The sequence below is a fragment of the Ovis canadensis genome, chromosome 13, assembly GCF_042477335.2.
Source record: "Ovis canadensis isolate MfBH-ARS-UI-01 breed Bighorn chromosome 13, ARS-UI_OviCan_v2, whole genome shotgun sequence".
Lineage (NCBI taxonomy): Eukaryota > Metazoa > Chordata > Mammalia > Artiodactyla > Bovidae > Ovis > Ovis canadensis.
In genome coordinates this window covers 32891091-32913614 of record NC_091257.1, presented here as the reverse complement: position 1 = coordinate 32913614, position 22524 = coordinate 32891091, and the positions used below count along the sequence as shown (strand labels likewise).

Below are 22524 nucleotides of genomic sequence, written 5' to 3'. Positions count from 1 at the left end.
ATCTATGTCTGTTCAAACTTGAGTATTTGAAAAATTTTCTCAAAAGCGAATGAAGTAAGCTTGTCACATCAAGGAAAACAGTTAACAGTGTTTACTGCTGATGATAAAATTCAGGTTTTTAGCAGAAGTTTCAAATTGTGGAAATTCTTCATCTGCCATTTTGAGCTTGATAACTTGCCAATATTTTATAGTTTTCTGATGACGTTGATCTTGATTTTAATGAATGTAGTTTTCTGATAGTGTATCATGAAATTTATCAGCATTTGGGAGATCTACTTAATTCAGTAACTCAGTATTTTCCAAGTAGCTACTACATGACATTACAAAATCATGCCTAGCTAAAGAACCATCTGAAGTATAAGACAGAGCAATTTTTTTTTTTTTTTAGCATTTATTTATTCGGCTGCATCAGGTCTTAGTTGTAGCACTCAGGATCTTTAGTTGCAGTGTGTGGGATCCAGTTCCCTGACCAGGGATTGAATCTGAATTCCCTGCACTGGGAGTGCGTTATGTTAGCCATTGGACCCCCAGGGAAGTCCCAGATCAACTGATTTTAACGTAACTAAGTTTTCAGATTCCACATGGCCACTAACCTTTGAGAAAAACAACCACTTGCTGAGTTTTGGGGTAGTATCCAAGAAGAATACCCATATTTTTCTGAAAAAGCTATGGATACACTCCACCTTTTCTAATCATATATCTGTATAAGGCATATTCATTTACCAATTAAAATAACTTATTACAATAGATTCAGTGCAGAAATAGGTATGAAAATCCAGCTTGTTTTAAGTTAAACCAGACATTAAAAGAATTTGTAAAAATGTAAAACATTGACATTCTTGGCACTAATTATTATTTCTTTGAAAATAGTCTTCAGAAAATACTATTTATGTTAGCATATGATGGAATTATTGTTTTTAAATTAATTACTAAGTATTTAAAAAATTTCTCAGTTTTAATTTCTATTTAGTACATATCAATATTTTATACACACACACACACACACACACATATAACAGCTTATATATATAAGAGCTGAGCTGCTTGTCATAGCCAGTTGTGCACATCTTTTTCCAGCTTTGTCTTCAATGTCATCCAGTTGCAGCTTAAAATCTGCATAGTAGGAGTATTTTCATTATAGAAATCCACAAAAGTTACCCACAGCATTTTCCTTCCCAGGAGCTGGCTGTACATTTACCGGATCCTGCTGGATGTAACATAAACATAAGTTATTTGAGGTCATCAGTCATTTTCAGGAGTGTAAAGGTGTCCTGAGACTGAGCCCTAGTCATTTGGCAGAGGAATACTTTTTTTTTTTTTTTTGGCAACTGGTTCACAAAGAGAAGGATCCCTTTATACAGTTCATGTAGGGAACATTTGTAGAATAAATCTAGTGGCTTTTAAACTTCTGGATGTTAAATCTGAGGGCTCCATTATGGGATGCTGTTTTTCTTTCCCCTGAAATCTAAAGTTGGCAATAATACTCCAGGGGCAGGTGGGCTGAATTTGCCTATGGGGCTCCATGTCGGGTGGTCTCTGCCCCAGTCTCTCACTTTTCTGTCCAGCTGTTATCCAGACCATAGCAAGGCCCGGCCCAAGGGGCAGCTTCTGCACACCACCTCCACTTGCTCAGACTCCTGCAGATCTGTCTGTTTTGTACTCCTGTGGTCTTCATGACCTGGGCATTGGAGCGATTAGTTCTCTACTGTTTGTGTGCTATTGTTTCTTAGGTGTTGGATTTAGCACTTCTGCTTTCCACCCCGGTGCACCTAGTTCAGTTCTCTCCATGAAGGTTCTCTTGCATGGATAGAAGACTTTACTTCTAGGTTGCCAAAGAAGTTTGCCTTCCAAGGGAATGATGTAAACACATCTGATTATTTGTTATAAACCCAGTTCTTAGTAATTCTTAAAAAGTATTTGTGTAAGTTGATTGGAAATGATTGGTTTTCCTTCAAGTGTGGGCCCACAGAGGCTTTCTTCAAAATTTGTTTTAGATTCTGTGGTCTGCCACCACTCATGATAGAAACTAGTAGGTTCTTTCATGTCCAAAGTCTCTGTCTGTTCCAAGGAAGTCGTAATGAATAGTGAAACTTAGTAAAATGAGGCAGAGTTTGTAAGATTATGCCGGCTTTTAGGACTGAGTTGTTTACCAATTAGAAACTTGGCAGGTTTTGAGTCCAGAGAAGTGAACAAAACAAAACACGTTTTAATGTGTTTTGCTGCGGGGCTCTTTGTTGCAAGCACCCAAGGTGGTGGGAAATAGCTGTAATCTCCTCTCTGTGCAAACCAAGTGATGGTTCTGTGTGCTTAAGCTGTGGGGAGGGGAGTGTGCAAGGACCACACAGTCTCCAGGATATGAGCTTTCTCTGGTTTGGAGATGCTAAGGGCCTGAGAGGTCCTGGGATTTCTTTGATCTATGCCTATTTTGGTGACTATTGGGGCATAAAAGTAACTGCAATTTTCATTAGTATAGAGACAAGGCATTAGCTTGTATCTGGAGTAATTCTAATATCACATGTCAGAAGTTGCACTTATTGAAAAAATAATTTACCATATTTAAGTTCTGTCTCCGATTGCTCTTAAGTTAGAGAGAGTGGTTTATACTCTGGCCTAAAGAAGGCTTCACTGTTAGTAGTCTTGAGGTCGTAGTGAGGTAGTTTAACTGCTTTAGAACTTTGTGCTTGGAACATTCTTAGCCACTGAAGCATGGGGACTGAAAGTGAGACGCATGGGTTCTTTGATATCTGTCACACCAGAGAATGGCTGTTCCAGCACAGTAACCATCTCCTGATGCTGAGTGCCCTGGCTTGCTGGTCAGATCTCAGAAGCAGGGAAAATAGGCAGATTGTAACAGTGGGGGGGCGGAAAAAATGTTCAGCCTTAATCCTCAATGATGCTGGGTTTTGCAGGTTTCTGTAGCTGGATCCAGCACCGGAAGAGGCTCCCCAGCTGTAACTCTAGTACAGTTACCTTCCGGCCAGACCGTCCACGTCCAGGGAGTAATTCAGACACCACAGCCATCCGTTATTCAGTCACCACAAATACAAACTGTTCAGGTTAGCCTCCTTCCTAAATGACTTCTCTTTGACTTTCTTGAGCTTTTTACTAATTCATTTATCTTTTTTTTTTTTCCTATAGATTTGATGCTCTTTTTTTTTTTAACCATATAAGGAACAATCTATTAGTATGGTGGTAATTTCTTTTTGTTATGTCAACATTGGCTTCTTTTATTTTGAAATTGCACATTTGCCTATGTTCATTGAGAGAAAAATTATAAAATACAGAAAAGAAGAAAGTAAAAATAATCTCACTCAGATATAAGTACTATTAACATTTGGTTGAAAGTCTTCCATATATGTTTCCTATGTGCATACATAAACATATTTTAATGGCATGCTAATATTCTATTATTTATATGTACCATATTATTACCAAATTGTAATGTAGTAATGTTACCAATTATATGTAGTATCTTTTTTTAGTTATAGAGGACCTAATATAAATTATTTTAATACAATTCAACATAATATAACAATTTCCATATTTTAAAATATTTTTAAGTTTTTAACACCTTGAGAAATGTTATTTATACACATCCCTGTGTTTATCTAAATATATCTACATAAGCTATATTTGTGCATTTGCCTAAAAATTTCTTTAGGATAAATTCTAAGTGGTTGAACTGGTGAGCATGGAAAAGAGTGATGCTCAATTCTTGTTATTAAACATTTGTAAGAATTTCCTTTTTATTTCTGTAGAAGTTTTTTTTTTTGAAAGTCCCTCAGTCACGTCCGACTCTTTGCTACCCTATGGACTGTAGCACGCCAGGGTCCTCTATCCATGAATTCAGGCCAGAATACTGGAGTGGGTAGCTATTCCTTTCTCCAGGGGATCTTCCCACCCCAGGCTTTGAACCCAGATCTCCCACATTGCAGGCAGATTCCTTTTTCTTTGTGAAGTGCTTGGTGTCCTGTTGGATACAGAGATTGACTCGAGCTGCAGTTTTGTTATCAGCTTCTAATTTGAAGGTCCGGTCATTCTCCTTGAAATAAGGTTGCTCTTTGCTCGAACTCAGATTCATTTAGCAGAGCTCTCCAAAAACGCTTAAAAGTACTTTGAGGCTTCTTTGGAGATGTCTGATAAACCTCGTAATGTAGATTTTCTAATTCTGACACTGTTTTCACCAATACTCACAGTAAAGTGTAGAAATTCAGGTCTGTTGTTCATTCAGTATGTGTGCCATGATGTCATTGTTAATTGCTGTTGCATTTATACATCAGATTAAACCTTGTTTTTTTTAGATGTGGTTAGTGTTGTGGTTGTGATCCAGAGACGTGTTTTGTTATTTATTGTCACCAAAGTTGGTCATAAGTTCTTAACATTTCTTAAGCAAAAACATACTTTTTTGCATCAACAGAGATAAATTATTAAGTATGCTTTTTTAAAGCATACTTTTCTCTTTTACTAAATTTATTTTTGTTCCTTTTTAAGGTCAGTTTGTCTTTATCCTTTAAATATTGAAATTATTTGAACCAATCTGATGACAAAAAGATCTGTGAAGAAAACGTAGTTGCTTATACTTAATTGGTCTTGTCCTTTTCCTGTGTATTTGAATCCAGTTTGTTGCAAAATAAGGGTTGCACCAAGATACTTGAAGTAATAAATCCATGTGCAATAAAAGTCTGTTTATCTTTGTGGCACAGATGTCTCTTCCGAGTTGTTCAAAATTTGAGTGATTCTCAGTAGTGTCTTTTTTTTTTTTTTTCCTTTCTTGTGAGGACCTTAATTCTAGGAGCTTCTGACTCTTTCCGACTCTGATTATAAAACAAGACTTTCCACTCTCCTTTTTGTGACTTTTATTAGGATGATATTTCTACTTAGCTTTAACCTCGGTGGCACTGGAAGAGAGAGTATTATCTCATTTTCAATAGGCTGTTTTGGATTTTGTTAAATGGGTGACTTAATTATCTTTACAGAGGTAGGTGCCTATGGATCTTGTCTTAGAATTCCGACCTGGTAAATGATGAACTTCAGTTTTCACTTTCTACAGTAATAGCCTACCTTGCACAAAGGGGTGTATGATTATACAAGAGATGTGTGAAAGCCCAATGGAAAGTGATAAATAGTTGGTGATGATGTATGATTGTCTGACTGCAACAATAGTTTCTCTAAAGATTCTCTTCATGCCTGAGTGTGCTTATGTATAGGGTATCCATGACCAAAGATGTATGATCATACATGTGGGCAAACATACATGCACATCCATGTGCCTTGGGAAGTATATGTTCCTGCTTACATTGTTGGTATTTTAATATGATTTTTTGATTATACTCAAATCAAATCCCATGTCCTTACAATATTCATTGGAGGAGTTTTGTAAGCTCAGAACTAGATGATAAACTGAGAACCTGTGATAGATGGCTGAATATATTGAGAACAGTCATGTTGTGGAGAGATTTATTATTTTAGTTTCCTTGATACTCATGTTATTATACTACTCCTTCAAAAAATGAAATTGTATTTAAAACTGATCTTTCTTTTAAGGAGTAATTCCTTATTTTGACAAGACCTACTGACATCAAGCCCAACCTACTTCTTGTAATATAAATCATAACTTTAACCAGGCTTGTTAACACAAGTATTTACCTACTTAATGTTCTTTCTTCTTTGGATCTATCTAATGTGTAATTTGAAGACCCAGCCTAAGTCAGCAGTGGTATTGTCTTCTCCTCTGTCGCTTGCTAGCTCACCCTCTGCTGGATTTGTGAGACATTTTCAGGGCTGGGTCCTAGGCCTTGTGTGTCTTACGTTCAGTGTTTTCAGGAAGCCTGTCTGGCACGTGTGCATTTCTGTAGCATTTGTCATCTGTGTCATCCTTGGTGCACAGGCTGGTTTACAGCCAAGTGTCAGTGTCTGCACTTCCTCTCCTGAGCCAGGTTGTGAGCACGGTTAGCCCGGCTCAGTGTGCTCTGTTGGCAGTGCCCAGCTTTGTGCTGCACGCAGAGCCCCGTCAGACACCGGGTTGTGAATGGAGGAGATACCATGGGTTTTATGATGCATCTCAGGAACTCTTGTGTTATAGGTAGCAACCATTGCAGAAACAGATGAGTCTGCAGAATCAGAAGGTGTAATTGATTCTCATAAACGTAGAGAAATCCTTTCACGAAGACCCTCTTACAGGTAAGTTAAGTTTCCTACAGTCATGAAAAGTTTTTCCAAAAAGGGAGAAATAAAGATACCTCAGATTCTCCCATGATAGCTTTTCTGTTTTAAATCTCACTCATGTATCTTAATTCTTTGTATTGTTGAATTATATTTTAGAAAAATACTGAATGAACTTTCCTCTGATGTGCCTGGTGTACCCAAGATTGAAGAAGAAAAATCAGAGGAAGAGGGAACACCGCCTAACATCGCTGCTATGGCAGTACCGACTAGCATATATCAGACTAGCACGGGGCAATACAGTATGTATGCGGCGATTCCATATGACGTAGCGCTAGCTTTCAGTCTCTCATTTCCCTGAAGCAGCTTGGGTTTTGGCACTAAACTGTCCCATTTAAAAAATGCATCATAATACCTAAATTGTGTATCACAGTGTGAAAAGTACATGTTAAAGAAGTGAGAGATTTGTACTGACAGTTGTCGTATCCTTTTGAAAAATAACAAAAAAAATTTGTTTACTAAATGAAGACAACTTTGGGGTCAAAATAAAGGGAAGGTTTTTCTTGTTTATATGTTTGTATTCACATCTAGTAAACACTTAAAACTTGACTGTTTTTGTCTCTATGATGCATGTGAACACAATAAGATATAAATGTCTGTATTTCGTTCTTGTTGACTTTTGTCACCAACAATTACATCTTATACTTACTAATCTAAAAGAGGTGCTTATGTTTTCTAAACTATGTTTTAAATGTAATTCTGTTTTCACTACTCTCTACTGTGTTAATTTGTGCTGCAGCTTTTTCTAGAAGAGAATGGAAAAATGACTTATTTTTTTAAACTAATGCAATTGGACAGATCATTTTATTTGAAATTTTAAGCACCGAAAGCTGTAAATAAACAGATACATTCACATTTAGTCTTGTGCATTTTAATGGGCTGTTAGTTCTGTGCTTTGTGCTCCAGTTAAAGCACTAGCCTTTCCCCAAATCAAGAACATTTGATATAAGAAATACTTTAGTAAAAAAGGAAAGAAAAGTGGGGCGGAAAAGAGAGAAAAGGGCAGGAAAAAAGCTAGTTAGGTACAGAAAAAAGGCTAGTTAGGTACAGAAAAAAGCTAGTTAGGTACAGAAATATGTGTGATGTTAATGACTGTGTTGATCCAAGTACAGTGTTAGTATTTTAGATATATTTTCTGTTTTCCCTTTAAAAAGTAATAATACCTACAAAAAGTCTCAAGTCTTAACTTATGACCTGGCTGTTGTAATCTGTGGAAAAGCCTTATACAGTCATTATTTTTTTTCTTTTAGTGGTGGTAGATTTGCAGTATTAAGCAAGTTCTGCTTTGGTGATTCTGGTTCTTTGGGTAGCTCCTACCCTGATACTAGGCAGAACTGGGCTATAATATAATTTGTCCTCATCCTGTACAGAGCGCTGATTGGACATGTCCAAAGTCAATGTCAGGAAAAGAGAACTCTCCACGGTCTATAAGAGTTAGACCTTGAGGTTTTCCCCTTCATTTTTCTTTAATCACTTCTCTGATTTATATGCCTTTTTTTTTTTCTGACCCATGGGAGTAGATGAAGGGAATTTTAGAACCAGTGTGACTGGGCAGGGCTTGGAGATGCTGAAACCTCCTGGCTAGTCAGCTCTGGCCTTGAGCAGTGGGCTGTTACCATCTTATCATTGTCTCTTTTGTGTCATGATAGGGAAAATGTTGGAAATTACTGCTGAAATTATGCTAAGATATCTTAAAGTTTGGAGGGTGATTAAGATGCTGGCATCTTACAAATCTCTCTGGCATATCCTGAGTCTGCTTAGCAATTGATCTGTTTCTAAGTGACATGGGTGAGGATGCTGTGGGTGAATTTGTCTAGATTATTAGCTGAGAATTTGGAGTCGTGAGAACATGTTGGGTTGAGAGGATGTTGAAGCTGGCGATGATATGGGGAAGGCGGTGGTACATGGTCCTGCCAGTCACTGCCTGGTATAATTTCACATCTCGGGTTTTTAATCTTTGAAGTGTGACTAACACTAAATTGCCAAGCTCAGGGTTAATGTGAGAACAAAAGGAGACAACAGATTTGACCTGTGAGGGTAAAATCTTTTGACTCTTCATGTCAGAAGAGACATACTGCTTTTGACGTGAAACAGAGAAATGTAAGCCAGCTATGGCAGTGTCTCATTCACTGTTATTAAACTGTCCTCTCCAGCAGCATTTTGAGCTCTTAGCATGCCCTTAGAGCTGGGGGTTCAATATTGTCACTACCTTGGATGTGGAGTATGTGGGTGTGGGGGAGTGGAGTCAGAGGTTCTGGTTGAGAACTAGAAAATCAAATGTTTAGAAATTAGGGTATATATTTATTTGCCACATTAGAAATCATGGACAATTTTTTTTTCATTAGCATAGAAGTTTAGGCATATTTATTTACTGTTTACCATATGGTTTTTCCATAACATGTCATGGACAGTTTGTTACTTAGTTTTCTTAATTTGGACCCATACAATATGATCATGGCAGTTATTTTAATAAAAAGTTGTGTTTGTCCAACATGTGTGGTCCGCAGGTTAAAAACTGTCATTTTATCGGTTCTCAAAAAGGGGATATTGCCTATGTTAAAAACGAATTTCTTAGATACTTAGTGACACTTGGTTATGTTGATAATTCTTTCATTTGAGTAGTGAATACTAATATTTAAGTTTTTCTTTAGAAGCCCTTGCTTTAAATGTATATTTATTACAAGATCCATTTTCATCAACCATTTCTTACTAGCAGTAGCTTAACAGAAATTAATGATTAAATGTTCTTAACTATCTAGAAATAGAGTTATTGGTGTCTTTTGGTTTTTAGATTAGAGTTTATTTTACTAGAATTTCTGGAGATTTTTCTGTGTATTTCTATGTACCTAGTTTTGAGATCATTTTATAAACTTTTATTATAAAAAGATTTTAATTCTTTCTTCAACTTTCATCCATGGATAAAAAACTTCAAATATTATATATAAATTATAATTATTATTTATTTTAATTTGATGCAGTGAGTGCGTTGGTGTTAAAAACAAAGGAACTGTCAAAGTTGAGGAAATAAAATAAAAAATAAAAAAATGAAGTGTGCTTAAGTTTTCTTATATACAAGTAGTTGCATTTTTAGTAGCTGAAAGTGAGATATTTACAGAAGTTGGCCTTATTATTTCAACTTATTTTTTAAATGACAAAAGCAAGAAGTGAAAGTTAGAATAGGCTATTTCCAGGACTAGGGAAAATAACTTAAAATAGGCAGGGATCCGTTATTGCAACACCAAGAAAGTGAAACTTTATTGAAAGTACTGATGTTAGTGACAGGTTTGCTGTATGCCAATTAAGTCATTCTGGTCAAAGAAACTGTGATTTGTCTCAAGAGACTATTTCTGAATGATGGTGGTTCAGACTGTCTTAGAATTAGCAAAGAATGTTACTTGCTGCATGACATGCATTGAGTGGGAATGAATTCATGAACAGAAGTTGTGGTTATTCTATTTGTGCTGTTGCAGGTAAATAAATTTAAATGTTTGAAGTTTCTTTATTAAATTTTCTCTAAAGACAATTTTTTTTTAACCCATTGTCGAGCTAACCCTACTTCTTCCCTTACCAGTTAAGGGCTATCATCCAAGACTTCAAATTATTTTTTCCTAAACATCTCTGTCTCTTTTCTTGCTCCTACTTTGTTTCCTAGGAATCTTGTTAGAGTGAGTCTCTATTAACTCATCTGTATGCTCACGGTAAGTAAGTTCATCCTAAATCCACCATTATGAAGAAAGGTTATCTGTGACCTTTGTGTACTGCTTGAAGAATTCAGAATTCTCAGGAAGCTCGAATGAATAAGCACCCATTCCGTTTCTTCACAGAGGAATTGGCATTCCAAAGTAAATGCCGTTGCATTTATTGCTGTTAGGAATGCCTTTGCTTCTGTGCTCCCAAGGTACCTTTCAAAGCAGACTTTGGATGGTGTCTGCTTAGTGTCAGTCTGATTCTTTACCTTTGGCGCTGCTGTTCTTGTTGTAGTACCAGGCTTTAGTCTTTCCGGTACTCACAGTTTCTGTGTTGTGCTCACGTTTTGAATTTCAGTCTGAGAATTCACTGAAAATAAGGTCTGTTCTTTCTCTCTTTTTTTTGGCTATTCCTTTTTAAAGTTCATTCAGTGAGGTTTTATGTATGAATCCTTTCATTGCAATTGGAATAAAGATGGTTTTAAATTGTAAATTATAAGTAATTAAACATTTGCATGTTCATGTGTTTGAATTAGCTCATATATAGTAGTAGTGGTAGTGTTAGTCGCTTGGTCATATCTGACTCTTTGCGACCCCATGCACTGTGGCTTGTCAGGCTCCTCTGTCCATGGGATTCTCCAGGCAAGAATACTGGAGTGGGTTGCCATTCCCTTCTCCAGAGGATCTTTCTGACCCAGGGATCGAACCTGGGTCTTCTTCATTGCAGGCAGATTCTTTACCGTCTGAGCTACAGGGAAGATCCTGTAGTTTGAATTAGCTCATATATACAAATTTAGACTTAAAAAGATGTATCATGTGAAAAAAGGTCAGATGAAGTCTTAAATTTTGCTTCTTCCTCATTTGGTCATGAATTTTTTTTTCAGTTTCTATCCTTTTTTCTCTTCCTCCTTTATTGATTATATACACCTTTAAAATATTATTTTTTAATTAATTTTTTTTTTACCAAAGTTCTTGAATTTTCATCCTATAAGTAGTGTTTTCCTTGCTTCAGTGATACTACTCCCTCTAAGAAGAGAAGTGTGCCATGGCAGTGAATAGAAGAAGTAGCAGATCTTTTTAAACAGTTTTTTATACCAAGAATTTTTAAAGAATTGCCTAGACTAGTTGGTATGGTATCATCCTGGTTACCATGGAATATGGTAAGTTGGGGATAGGGAGACCATACTTGTTAATTCTGACTTGAAACTAAATATCATGGCTATGTCAGAATGTATAGGAAGACATCTATGTAACCACTAAAACTGACTTAGTAGAAAAATACTTCTTAACTAATGAATTAAACTCTCTGTAGACAAACTTTTTTTTTTATTAATGTAAGGTCAGTGTGTTCAAGATTCAGTCTGTGGGTGTAGAGTAGAGTGACCTACTTAATTATGGGGTGTAGTTCACCTGAGACTTTGGGGGACAGAAAGTTAAGCATATCCCAGAGCAACTGGAATACCAGACCTTAACCACTGCCCGCCACTACTATAAGCAGATAGTATACCATCCGGCTTGAGTCAACTCATAAAGGACAGTGAAGTAGAATTTAACTGATCATGTAATCTAAGCATTCAGTTTTCCTTCAGTTGAGATTATTTCATCAAATCGTAATGTTATTAAGGCTTACTTAGAAGAGGAAAATAAGTGTGCATGTGTTAGGTGGCCTAAAATAGTACACTACTTTACCTCTGCTTGCATCCTAATCACTATACACAGGCCCGTGTAGGCTCTCCAGTACGAACAATAAAGTGGCCATAAGTATAAGCTTTTATGCCTCAGTTGCATGCCCACCAGGCTGCTCTGTTCATGGAATTCTCCAAGCAAGAATACTGGATGGGTAGCCATTCCCTTTTCCAGGGTATCTTCCTGATCCAGGGATCAAACCTAAGTCTCCTGCACTGCAAGTGGATTCTTTACTGTCTGAGCCACCAGGGCAGCCCTTTCAGTCCAGGAGAGCATTAATAAAACCTAGGTCCCCAAGGACCTAGGAATCAGTAGGAAATACAAAGCTGTTTTATTTTCATTGGTTCCTAATGGCCTTGATATGGGCCAGTGATTTTATTTTTAAATGATTTGCCAGACCTGATGTCTGAGATTGGTTTTGACAAATAGCTGACACAAAATTCTTTTACCTTTTATGTTCACTAGAAATTTTCCATAAGTTTATAAAGTTAATAATTAGCTAAGATATAACTAAACTCAGTTAATTTCATTTTTGTTTTTCCTACTACTTAATTTATATTGATATGTTTATTGAAAACATATTATGCTATCCTTGAAAATTTTTGTAACCTAAAAAGTTTCCTCCTCACATCTTTTGAATATATACACACATGCTCACAAAGCCTATTTCCGGTATTCAGCAATGGGGATATTGTCAGTTGAGAGATAATATTTTTAAATGGGACAGCCCTCTGTCATTTGCTTATGCCAAAATCAAGAGTGCCTTTGATATAAAAAGAAAAAAAGTTAGGCTAAAGGACAAGACTCATTGGTAGAAACATCTTCTCTCTAGGGCCAGCTTCTGCGTGCCTGCTTGTCTTTGTTTTCCATGTCTAATTATGTAATGATCGTAAGAACAGATTCAGTTTTTCACATCGCGAAAGCAAAGAAATTTGGTTAGATCTATTGGGGAAACATTGAAAGCTAAAAGAGTAAAACAAATGAAGTATGAAAAGAAGAAAGAAAGGATCTTTATCTACCTATTTCATGGTTCTTATCCTTGGAAGCAACTACTCAGATTTGTTACTAGTTCAAAACCTTGATAATACTGTCAATATGGAAAATTAAGTTCTATAATTACAATTGGAAACCATACTTCATTTAGCTCTTCTACACTCACATGTGGCTTAAGTTTCCATCTGTCCTGTCTTGAGGAAATGATAGCCATTCACTCATCAGTCATATTTATTGAGTGCCTGCTGTGTGCTAGGCTTTGTGCTTCTTAACATGGTGCGTACACTGCCCGTGCCTTTTCTTTATAAAGCAGTGTTTCTTTGACCTCCAACTATCAACTGAAAATATGCATTCAAATATATAACAACATATGACATTCATTCATGTCCACCCATGAAGATCCAAGGAGGCGATATCTCTTCTTTTTTAGATTTCTCTCTAACCCTTTTATTATTAAGAGTGAGTCCTGAGACCCTTGAAATCTTTGGACAGTCATGGTGAAATGTTGTTTTGAAAATGTGTTCAAAATATAATGCTGTAGATGAACGAGACAAATAAAGTCAGATTGCTTCAGAGTTTCTCAACTATTGACATTTTGGTAACTGATTCTTCAGTTTCTATCAGTCTTGTGCTAGCCTGCCAGTGAGCTAAAACCAGATAGTGCCTCTGTGTTGAAATCTTTTTTAAAAATGTTAACTCATCTTTCTGTGTTGGCCCTAGAACTTTAGGTCAAAGAACTGAAGATTTGGTGGTGGTGGTGGTGGTTGTTGTTATTGTTACTAATAGTTCTGACAGGTTTATCTGATCAGATTGTCACCTTTGCTTAGATGACAACAAAGTTAGAAAATGACTCTGAAATATTCAGAATATACCTTAGACACTACCACAGCATTCCTGTAGGGCACTTACATTAAATTATAGGGGTCATGTTACTCTGATTATGTGTTAACTTCTATCTTCATTGTAAAGTCTAGTTAGCTGGTTTATATGTGATTTTTTTTTTTTTTTACAGACTAGCCCTTGTTCCACTTGACCTCTAGTGTCTAAACTAAAACATGGAGTCATCTTTATGTTAAAGTATACAGAGCTCTCAGATATTTTCAATAGTATTTGTCTATTAGAGTGAAATTTTAAAACATAACATTTGATCAGTTATTCTTTCAAAACTTTCTGTTAATATGTCAGCTTTTAAACATGGTTGGTAAGCCTCAATATTTAAGGGAAGTCTACCTCATATTTTTTGCCATAGCTACAGTTATTTAAGATATTTTGTAGAGGTAAATACTGTAGCACAAATTCTTTCCGTACAGTTACCTTTTAAGGTTCTTTCTGACTTAGCATTTTATATTTCAGGATTCTCCTGACATAATCAAAATGGTAAAAGTTACAGTTTTATAGACTTGCACTTTAAAACCTCATGTCTAAATGTATATATACACACATATGTTTTATTAAATATTTAAGTACACATATATTTTAATAAATATATATAGGCTTTAAAGCTATATATTAAATATATATTCCATTAAAAGGTACTTTTGATGATAAATTAGACAAGTAGTTAGCTGAAGGTACAAGTTTATTGTAATTATAATGCTCGATGGAACTTTACTGACCATTTCTTAAATCTTAGAAGAATGTTGTTTATAACTAATACTGTATGAGAAAGAAAAGAGAAAGTCAAAACCTGGACTTTATTCCTGCCTGCATCTCCATTCTTCCTCTTAAATACTATATATATGTATATGGATGCCAGAGAGGAGGAAGAACTCCCTGAGTTCTGGGGATTTCAAGCAGTTCTGAATATGAGACATTTTCAAGTGTTTTGAGCTTTTTCAGTGTGTTTACCCATGAAGGAGGGTCCCTTGATCAATCTAGCATAGAGAATTAAGGGTAACTTGAGAATGAGAAGCTTTGGTCATATAGAGGTCCAGAGTATGTATTCTTCCAATATGGGGTTGTTAAGAACAAATCTTGAAATTCTCTAATACTTCTTTTCTTTTTCTGTTAAGTTGCTATAGCCCAAGGTGGAACAATCCAGATTTCTAACCCAGGATCTGATGGTGTTCAGGGACTGCAGGCATTAACAATGACAAATTCAGGAGCTCCTCCACCAGGTGCTACAATTGTGCAGTACGCAGCACAGTCATCAGATGGCACACAGCAGTTCTTTGTCCCAGGCAGCCAGGTGGTGGTTCAAGGTATATGTCATTCATCTAATACATTTAGAATACCTGTGGGTTACTAGAGTGCGCTATTTAGTGGTGATTTCATAGTTCTCTGAAACATACAGGATGTAGATTTGGGGAGGGAGGGAGGGGGTAGAGAGGACTTAAAAAGGCTTGGAGAAGTATTTTAGCATACTAAAGCAAAAGTTAAATAAACTATACAGTTTTCAATTTTTAGCAGATTTTATTGGCTCTAAAGAAAAGTTAAATTCAGAGTAACAATGGAAAAAAAGGAGTTGGAAACATGAAGTTTTTAAGTAAATATTCTTCCTCTGGGGATTAGAAATGTACCGAATATGTTTTTAGTACCTAGTCTTAGGAAGACTTAAGTATTCAGTCCACAATGCACTGAATTTGGGTTTTTCCCCGGTTGTTACACTCAAGCCTACTCTCTAGACATCTTATTTCAAAACAAATGCTGATTTTGTGCTTTCTTTTGAGCATTTTTAGTACATTTGAATTCTGAGGTACCTATTCTATCTCTTGTGAAAGCTAAGAGTAGTGAAATGAAGCAGTTGTGATACATAGCCTTAAGTTTTTAGGGTAACCTAAGACTTCAATGAAAACTGAAGTATACAGTATTTTTTATTTTATTCAGCTGTGCTCAAATAACTATAATGTGTTCAATGCAACTTTCAAAAAATTCCCCTTGTTCTATTTGCACTAATTTTAAGGGTGGGGGGTAACATCAGTTGTTTTAGTTTGAAAGTTTTGCAAGTATAAAAAATAGCAGATTACAATTGATGAGTCTCTTGATAATTTAGATTTACTCTGAAGTATTTGGGGCACTATATGGAGTATAATTGGAGAAGGCAATGGCACCCCACTCCAGTACTCTTGCCTGGAAAATCCCATGAATGGAGGAGCCTGGTGGGCTGCAGTCCATGGGGTCGCTAAGAGTCGGACACGACCAAGCGACTTCACTTACACTTTTCACTTTCATGCATTGGAGAAGGAAATGGCAACCCACTCCAGTGTTCTTGCCTGGAGAATCCCACGGACTGGGGAGCCTGGTGGGCTGCCGTCGATGGGGTCGCACAGAGTCGGACATGACTGAAGCGACTTAGCAGCAGCAGCAGCAGCAGCAGCAGCATGGAGTATAATAAAAATGTATGAAAAGCTAAACTGGTGACATTTATGGAGTTAAAAAAAATCAGTAGTATTTACCCAGTGCTTTAATGTTTTCTTTTAAATATAAAATTAAAGCACCCATTCTATTTATCTGATACTCATAAATCCTTTATACCTAAGTGAAAAATCATAAAGAATGCTCTCATTTCTTCTTTTATCTTTTTTAATATGGATGATCTACTGACAACTTGCTACTTTAAGAAGGAGTTTTTTTTTTTTAATGTTTTGTGTTGTACATCAGTAATACACATGTAAGTCTTCTATTTGGGCGGGGGAGTTAACAAGTCTTTTTCTTCCATAAGTCACAAAGGATATTTTTCTGCATTGATTCTGTCAGCTTTATGGTTTTACCTTCCACATTACATTGTTAGTCTACCTGTGGCCCACCTCTGTGTAGGGTTGGGTGAAAGCCTGTTTTTATTTCTTTGTCTGCATACGCAGCCAGTTGTGCACCGTCTTAACTGTACAGTAAGTAGGCCTTGTGCAGTCGTGAAATGTCTCAGCATTCTCGCTGCTGCATGCCAGCACCACACTGCTTTTGTTGTCACAGAACAAGCACCCCTTTTTTGTCTTTTTAACTTTTTGTTTTTAGTGCTGTTTTCGCTTTTGTGAACTATAGTTCTCTCATATGCACTGGGAATAAGGTTGAATTTCTAAATACTAATAGTATAATACAGTAAGAAAACCAATGATAAGATTACACTCAATTTATCGATTGACTTAGGGAGAACTGAAGTCTTTTTTCTTATTGAGGTATACCTGACACATAGCATTTTTGTTAATTTCAGGTATACAACATAATGATCCTACATTTGTACAGTCACAGCTAGTGATCGCCGTGATAAGGCTGTTTATTATAACATACTTAACCATGTATAGTTACAGACATTTTTTGTTGTGTGCTGAGGACCGGAGATCAGCCCTGGGATTTCTTTGGAAGGAATGATGCTAAAGCTGAAACTCCAGTACTTTGGCCACCTCATGCAAAGAGTTGACTCATTGGAAAAGACTCTGATGCTGGGAGGGATTGGGGGCAGGAGGAGAAGGGGACGACAGAGGATGAGATGGCTGGATGGCATCACTGACTCGATGGACGTGAATCTGAGTGAACTCCGGGAGATGGTGATGGACAGGGAGGCCTGGTGTGCTGCGATTCATGGGGTCGCAAAGAGTCGGACACGATTGAGCGACTGAACTGAACTGAGGACCTTTAAGACTTACTCTTTGTAAGTCTTACAACACAATGTTAGTAACATACAATACAATGTTAGTAACTCTAGTCGCCAATTTGCACTTTACATTCCTGGGACTTATTTTATAACTAGAATTTGTACCTTTTGACATCCCCTTCACTCTTTTTTGCTCTCCCCCATGCTCCACCTTTGGCATCCACCAGTCTGCTCTCTTTGTCTGTGAGTCTGAGTTTTGTTTAAATTTCACATATAAGTGATATCATCCAGCATTTGTCTTTCTCTGTCTGACTGATTTTACTTCGCATAATTCTCTTAGGGTCCATCTGTGCTGTCACAAATGGCAGAATTTCCTTCCTTGTTTATAATTGATTAAAATTACATTATATATATATATACGCATATACCACATCTTCTTTATTTCTCTGTCGATAGACACTTAGATTGCTTCCATGTTTTGGCTATTGTAAATATTGCTGCAGTGAACACGAGGGTGTAGATATCTTTTTGAATTAGTATTTTTATTTTCTTCAGATAAATACCCAGAAGTAGGATTGCTGCATCATAGGGTAGTTGATTCTTAATTTTTTAAGGACCCTCCATAGTGTTTTCCATAGTGGCTGCACCAATTTATATTCCCACCAAACAGAGCATAACTTATTCAGATCTTAACTTTTAACAGTTTAAAATTTTCTCCATGGCGGGTTGAGGGGGGGGGGGGGTCTTGTCATACTCTGAATAGTGTTCAATTCTTAAATACTTGATGGTGTTGGGTTTTTGTTTTTGCTATTAGGAGTGGTAGCTCTTTGTTACATTCTCTGGTTGCTGGTATAGAGAAATAATTTTTTTTAAGTTTATCTTTTATCTATGAACCTTGCTAAAACTCTAATTACTTCTACTGCTAATAATATTCTGACTCTTGGTGAATCTCTCTGTGATCCTACATGAATGTTTATATCAAACACAAATAAGATATAAATAAATATTCCTCTTGTTCTTTCTCCTTGCCTTTACTTTTTTTTTTTTCCTTGCCTTTACTTTTCTCTTCTCCTTCTCCATCTGAAAAATAATGGTGGCCAGGGGTTCTACTTCTTCCTTAAACATAGCAGGGTCCGTGGGCATTCTTGTCTTACTCTCTGTCGACCTTCCACCCTGTCAGCCCCTTGAAAGGTCACAGCGGTTTCCCTGTGAGTCTCTGTCCTCATCTTTTTTTTTTTTTTCACATTATGCCACATAATGCTTTTGAATGCAAAGTGTTCCTGTACAACAGAAGTTTATAAATGACTACTTCTTAAACAGCTTTCTAGACCCCAGGGGTCTGGCAGTGTTTCATACTTTTATTTCTAAACAGTTTAGATAAAAATTTAAGAATAATACAAAGGCATTCTGGATCATCTGAATAAGCTACACCTATGCTCCTGTAATTATGCTGATTACCTTCACTGCCTGGGTAGCCCTGCCCTTCTTCCGGTCCCCTCGGCCCAGCTCCCAGGTGCTGGTGGTTGTGGTGGAGCTCAGGCTGCATCCCAGGCCCTCTCCTGCCTGGCTTGAGTGCTCTCTCTGGATGACCTCATCCCTGCTCCTGGCTCACATCTCTTGATGCCTAAAGTCCAAAACCCCACATTAATTTTTCCCACCCCACTTCCCTTTCTGTTACCCTATTTCATTCAGTAACTGTCCATCCTGTTACTTCATGCAGAATCCTGGGTGTCGCCTGTCCCTCTCCCGCCCCGTCTTCATCCCTCCTCCTTGCTAAACAGCCCATGTCTTCATTCCTCCCCACCTCTACTGTCACAGTCCTCTTTCCGGACCTTGGTGATCCCTGTCCACTGCCCGGTGGCTGCCCTGAAGCTGGTGGCTATGGAGCAGCACTCTGATTTTCTTCCTCATGCCAGAAGCAGCAGCTCCCTTGTTGGCCTGGTGTTTTGGGAACTGCTCCTGAAAGTTTAGCTAGGCTCCCTTTACTCATACTTCCCAGTGATTCTGGGAGCTACTAATATTTCTTAGAAACAAAAGTCTCTGTCTCCAGCATTTCTTCTTTCCCATTCTGCTCTCCCTTCTGCAGTTCAGAGTGGTGTTTGTGAAATTTTCAAGTGTGTAATCACGTCAACCTCTTCTGCTCAAAACCCTTGTGTGAATGCCTGTTACTTGTTAGAGTCAGAGTCCCTAACAAAGCCCAAGCCTCTGCTTGATCCAGGCTTTCCTTCCTCACTGGACTTCTCCCTACACTTGTCCCTCTTCTGTGCAGAGTTCCTTTCATTTCCTGTCCTGTGCCATGCGCCCTCTCCCCTCTAGGGCCCTCACCTCGAGCCATTCACCCTGGCAGGAGCACTTCCCCCATCACTTCATGCTGAGAAATACTTTCCTAGGCAGCCTTCCCCAACCTTCTACATCTGGCTCCTGGGACCCCTGACCCAGGACCCCTGACCCCTGACCCCCTGTAATAAATGTTTGATAACCGTTTACTGAACGAAAGCGAAATAGTCTCTCTCTGTAAAAATGTTACTAACTAGTTCCATGTGCTGATTAACCAAGTTTATCTAGTCCAGGGGATTTATTAAAACTGTACCGATAGCAGTAGTCAGCCAAGCAACCAACACCCCTTCTTCCTTTCCTTCCTCTACTCTTTTTTAAAAATATATTTATATTTATTTACTTGGCTGCTCTGGGTCTTAGCTGAGGCATGTAGGATTTAGTTCCCTGACCAGGGATCGAACCTAAGCCCCCTGTATTGGGAGTCTTAGCCACTGGACCACCAGGGAAGTACCTCCCCTCTTTTTTTTAACACAAATAGGTTTGAGCACCCAAGTGCCAATTTAAAGAAATGTTGAGATTAAAATCAATGTGAACTTTCTCAAATTTGAAATAAAAGTTGATCAAGAGTCCTGAACCCAAGCCCTCAGGCATGGCTGGAATGGAAAAGAGTCCCTCATGGACTCTCCATTGGTCTCCAGACTTTCTTACTTAGTCAGGATGTCTTCAGTTTATGTGCTTCGGAAAATTACTAGAACCATGGATCCTTCATCATGTTTTGCCTCCCAAGGGTCTGAATGTGAAGTCTCTGCCTTACTAGAAGTACTTCATTGAATAAAGCGAGAAGGAGGTAGTGGAATGAATACCCTTTCGCTGATGTAACACTGAATTGAATCCTAGTCCTACAGGGAATAGACTTTGTAAGCCCACTGATAAGGACAGAAGATCAGTGACAGATCACTTATTTTGGGGCAGTAGAGATGTAGATAATTTTCTTCCCCAGGGCTGTAGTCTGTTTTTCTGTTGAACATGTGCCAATCTTTTGTCTAACTTTGTAATAGTTAAATTTCCAGCAATGATCCAGCTCTTCATGTGCTGAACCTTTACTAAGTGATCCAAATAAAACTGGATGCATTTTTAAATGTATGAATAGTAATTGTGATTTATTTATGAGTTTTATAAACCACAAAATTCTTTTCAAGGGATTTTGGGTAAAATGGCATATTAGATTGAGTCACATGAAATTGCTATTTTTATGGGCCAAAAAGGTTAACTATCGGCCAGTTCATATGATTCAATCTAATTTTTCTGGAAGAATTTATATAATACTTGCTGCTTTGGGCAGAGTGAATTTCTAAAATTTCAGTATGTATTTCCTTCAAGTGAAATTAGCAAATTCTGTGTCATCTTAGGAACAGCTGGATTTTACGATATTGTAGCAAATAAAAATGTATTAAGTCAACTAAGGTGGCTGGATATTCCTTACCTGGTCAGTTTAGAAGCATCAATGAAATACATTACGTGTACTTCACAGCATTTTTCTGAGCTGATTGTCAATTTTTTTTTAATCTGTAAGTGCTTTTTATCTTTCTATGAGTTAAGAAAAATATTTAAGGTTTATGCCTACTTTGCTTACTTAGAAACACTGGACATAACAATAATTAAAAGTAGCTCCATAAAAAACAACCAGGTAACTTTTAATGCTAATAAGATGGTGTTTTGTTTTGTTTTTGCCAGAGCCCAAATTGATTTTTGTATAAAAATGAGGAACTAGAACACTGAGATGATTTATTACAGGAAGGGTTTTCATAGGGTTTGGTTTCGGTGAGCTCGTGTGTGACAAAGCAAATTGATGGCAGTGATAGGCTAATGATGTCATTGTGATGTCAGTACTCCTACTCACCCCGCACGAGCTTGCTGGTTTGGAACACTTTATGTGGGACCCGCGGCAGGGGAAGCCAGGCGGTGCTGTATGCAGAAGCCCATCATGGCTGTAACTGGGGATGAAACAGGTAAGAATTTTAAAGAGGGGTTTACATTCCGCAGAATTGTTTTTAAAGTTTAGAAAAATTATTTGGGGACCTCTTCAGTGTTTCCCAAAGTATCAACTTTCTAGTAGCTGAGAAGTAAGACGTCTCTTCTAATGTGTAACCGTATCTGCTCGGCACCATGTGAAGGCATCTGAGTGTAGTCGCTTCTTTCCTCAGTACTGAGCTGCTTCCTTAGCCAAATCGGTAATCCGGCACCCCCCACCCCCCACCCCACGCCCCCCTCTCTCTCTCCATTTGCTCTACTAAAATAAGCTGTTGATTCATCTGCAACCTGTTGCAGATCCAATGCAGCTGCGAGTGAAACACACATTCTGTTCAAGTTGTTTAAAAAAAAAAAGTCAGAGTCAGCTTCCGATTTTTTTCACGCTGTGTTCAAATGTAGCTGCAAAACAGAATAAGGAACCCAGCGCGTCAAGGGTGTTGGTGAGCCTGCCGTTCCTTCCGTCCTGTGGAAAACGGTCTGCTGCTCGGCTCACCGGGTTCAGAGGGCCGACGTCATTACATTTCCTGGAATCGGTGCAGCGGGGAGTGGAAAGTTAAACTGCAGGCGAGCTGCACGCTGACGTCAGTCCGAGTCACGCCGTAATTGACTCAGTTCTTTCCGCTCGGCCGCGCGCAGGTGGGGGCGGCCACCCTCCCTGACAGCGCCCTTAGCTCCCAGCAGGTCCCGTGAGCCTTGCCTTCACGTTGTGCCCCAGGTAAGTGTGTGCCCGGCGGGGCCAAACGGCCTGCGCAGGTGCCTGGGGACCGAGCGCCCGCTCGTGCTTGGCCCGGGGAGTGCAAGTCTTTGATTGGCCGCCCCCCACCTACCCCACCCCCACCTTCACTTTTTCCCGGGGTTGATGCTCTCAGTTACAGGTAATGCTTGTGATTTAGTGACTTGTAGTTGAGTGCCAGACCCGTACTAAACTTGTAGTCGAGTTTCTTAAGAAAGGGTTACTGTAAACACCTTTTAGCTGTTCAGTCGGTGGATCTCGCTCTCTTCCTGAAGGGAACATTCCATTGTCTTGAGCAAGTAAAGCCTGTGTTAAATTGTTTTTCTCAAAGAAGTTTTTGTGAGGTTGAGGTTTTGGAAGTGCTATAG

General features: G+C 38.1%; 1 protein-coding gene across 50 annotated transcripts in view; it reads left to right on the top strand.

Moving 5' to 3' along the window:
* CREM (cAMP responsive element modulator) overlaps positions 1–22524 on the top strand; it is a 65034-nt gene that overhangs the window by 30163 nt on the left and 12347 nt on the right. For 12 of the 50 annotated variants that reach the window (XM_069547334.1, XM_069547330.1, XM_069547323.1 and 9 more), the window contains 3 exons: positions 2910–3056; positions 6083–6180; positions 6322–6464. In XM_069547334.1, coding sequence (XP_069403435.1) covers positions 2910–3056; positions 6083–6180; positions 6322–6464 — 388 coding nt within the window. Of the gene's footprint in view, positions 1–2909; positions 3057–6082; positions 6181–6321; positions 6465–14599; positions 14789–21161; positions 21402–21706; positions 22299–22524 lie in introns of those variants that run through there. The other 38 variants (XM_069547312.1, XM_069547310.1, XM_069547313.1 and 35 more) reach the window with 13 other exon arrangements.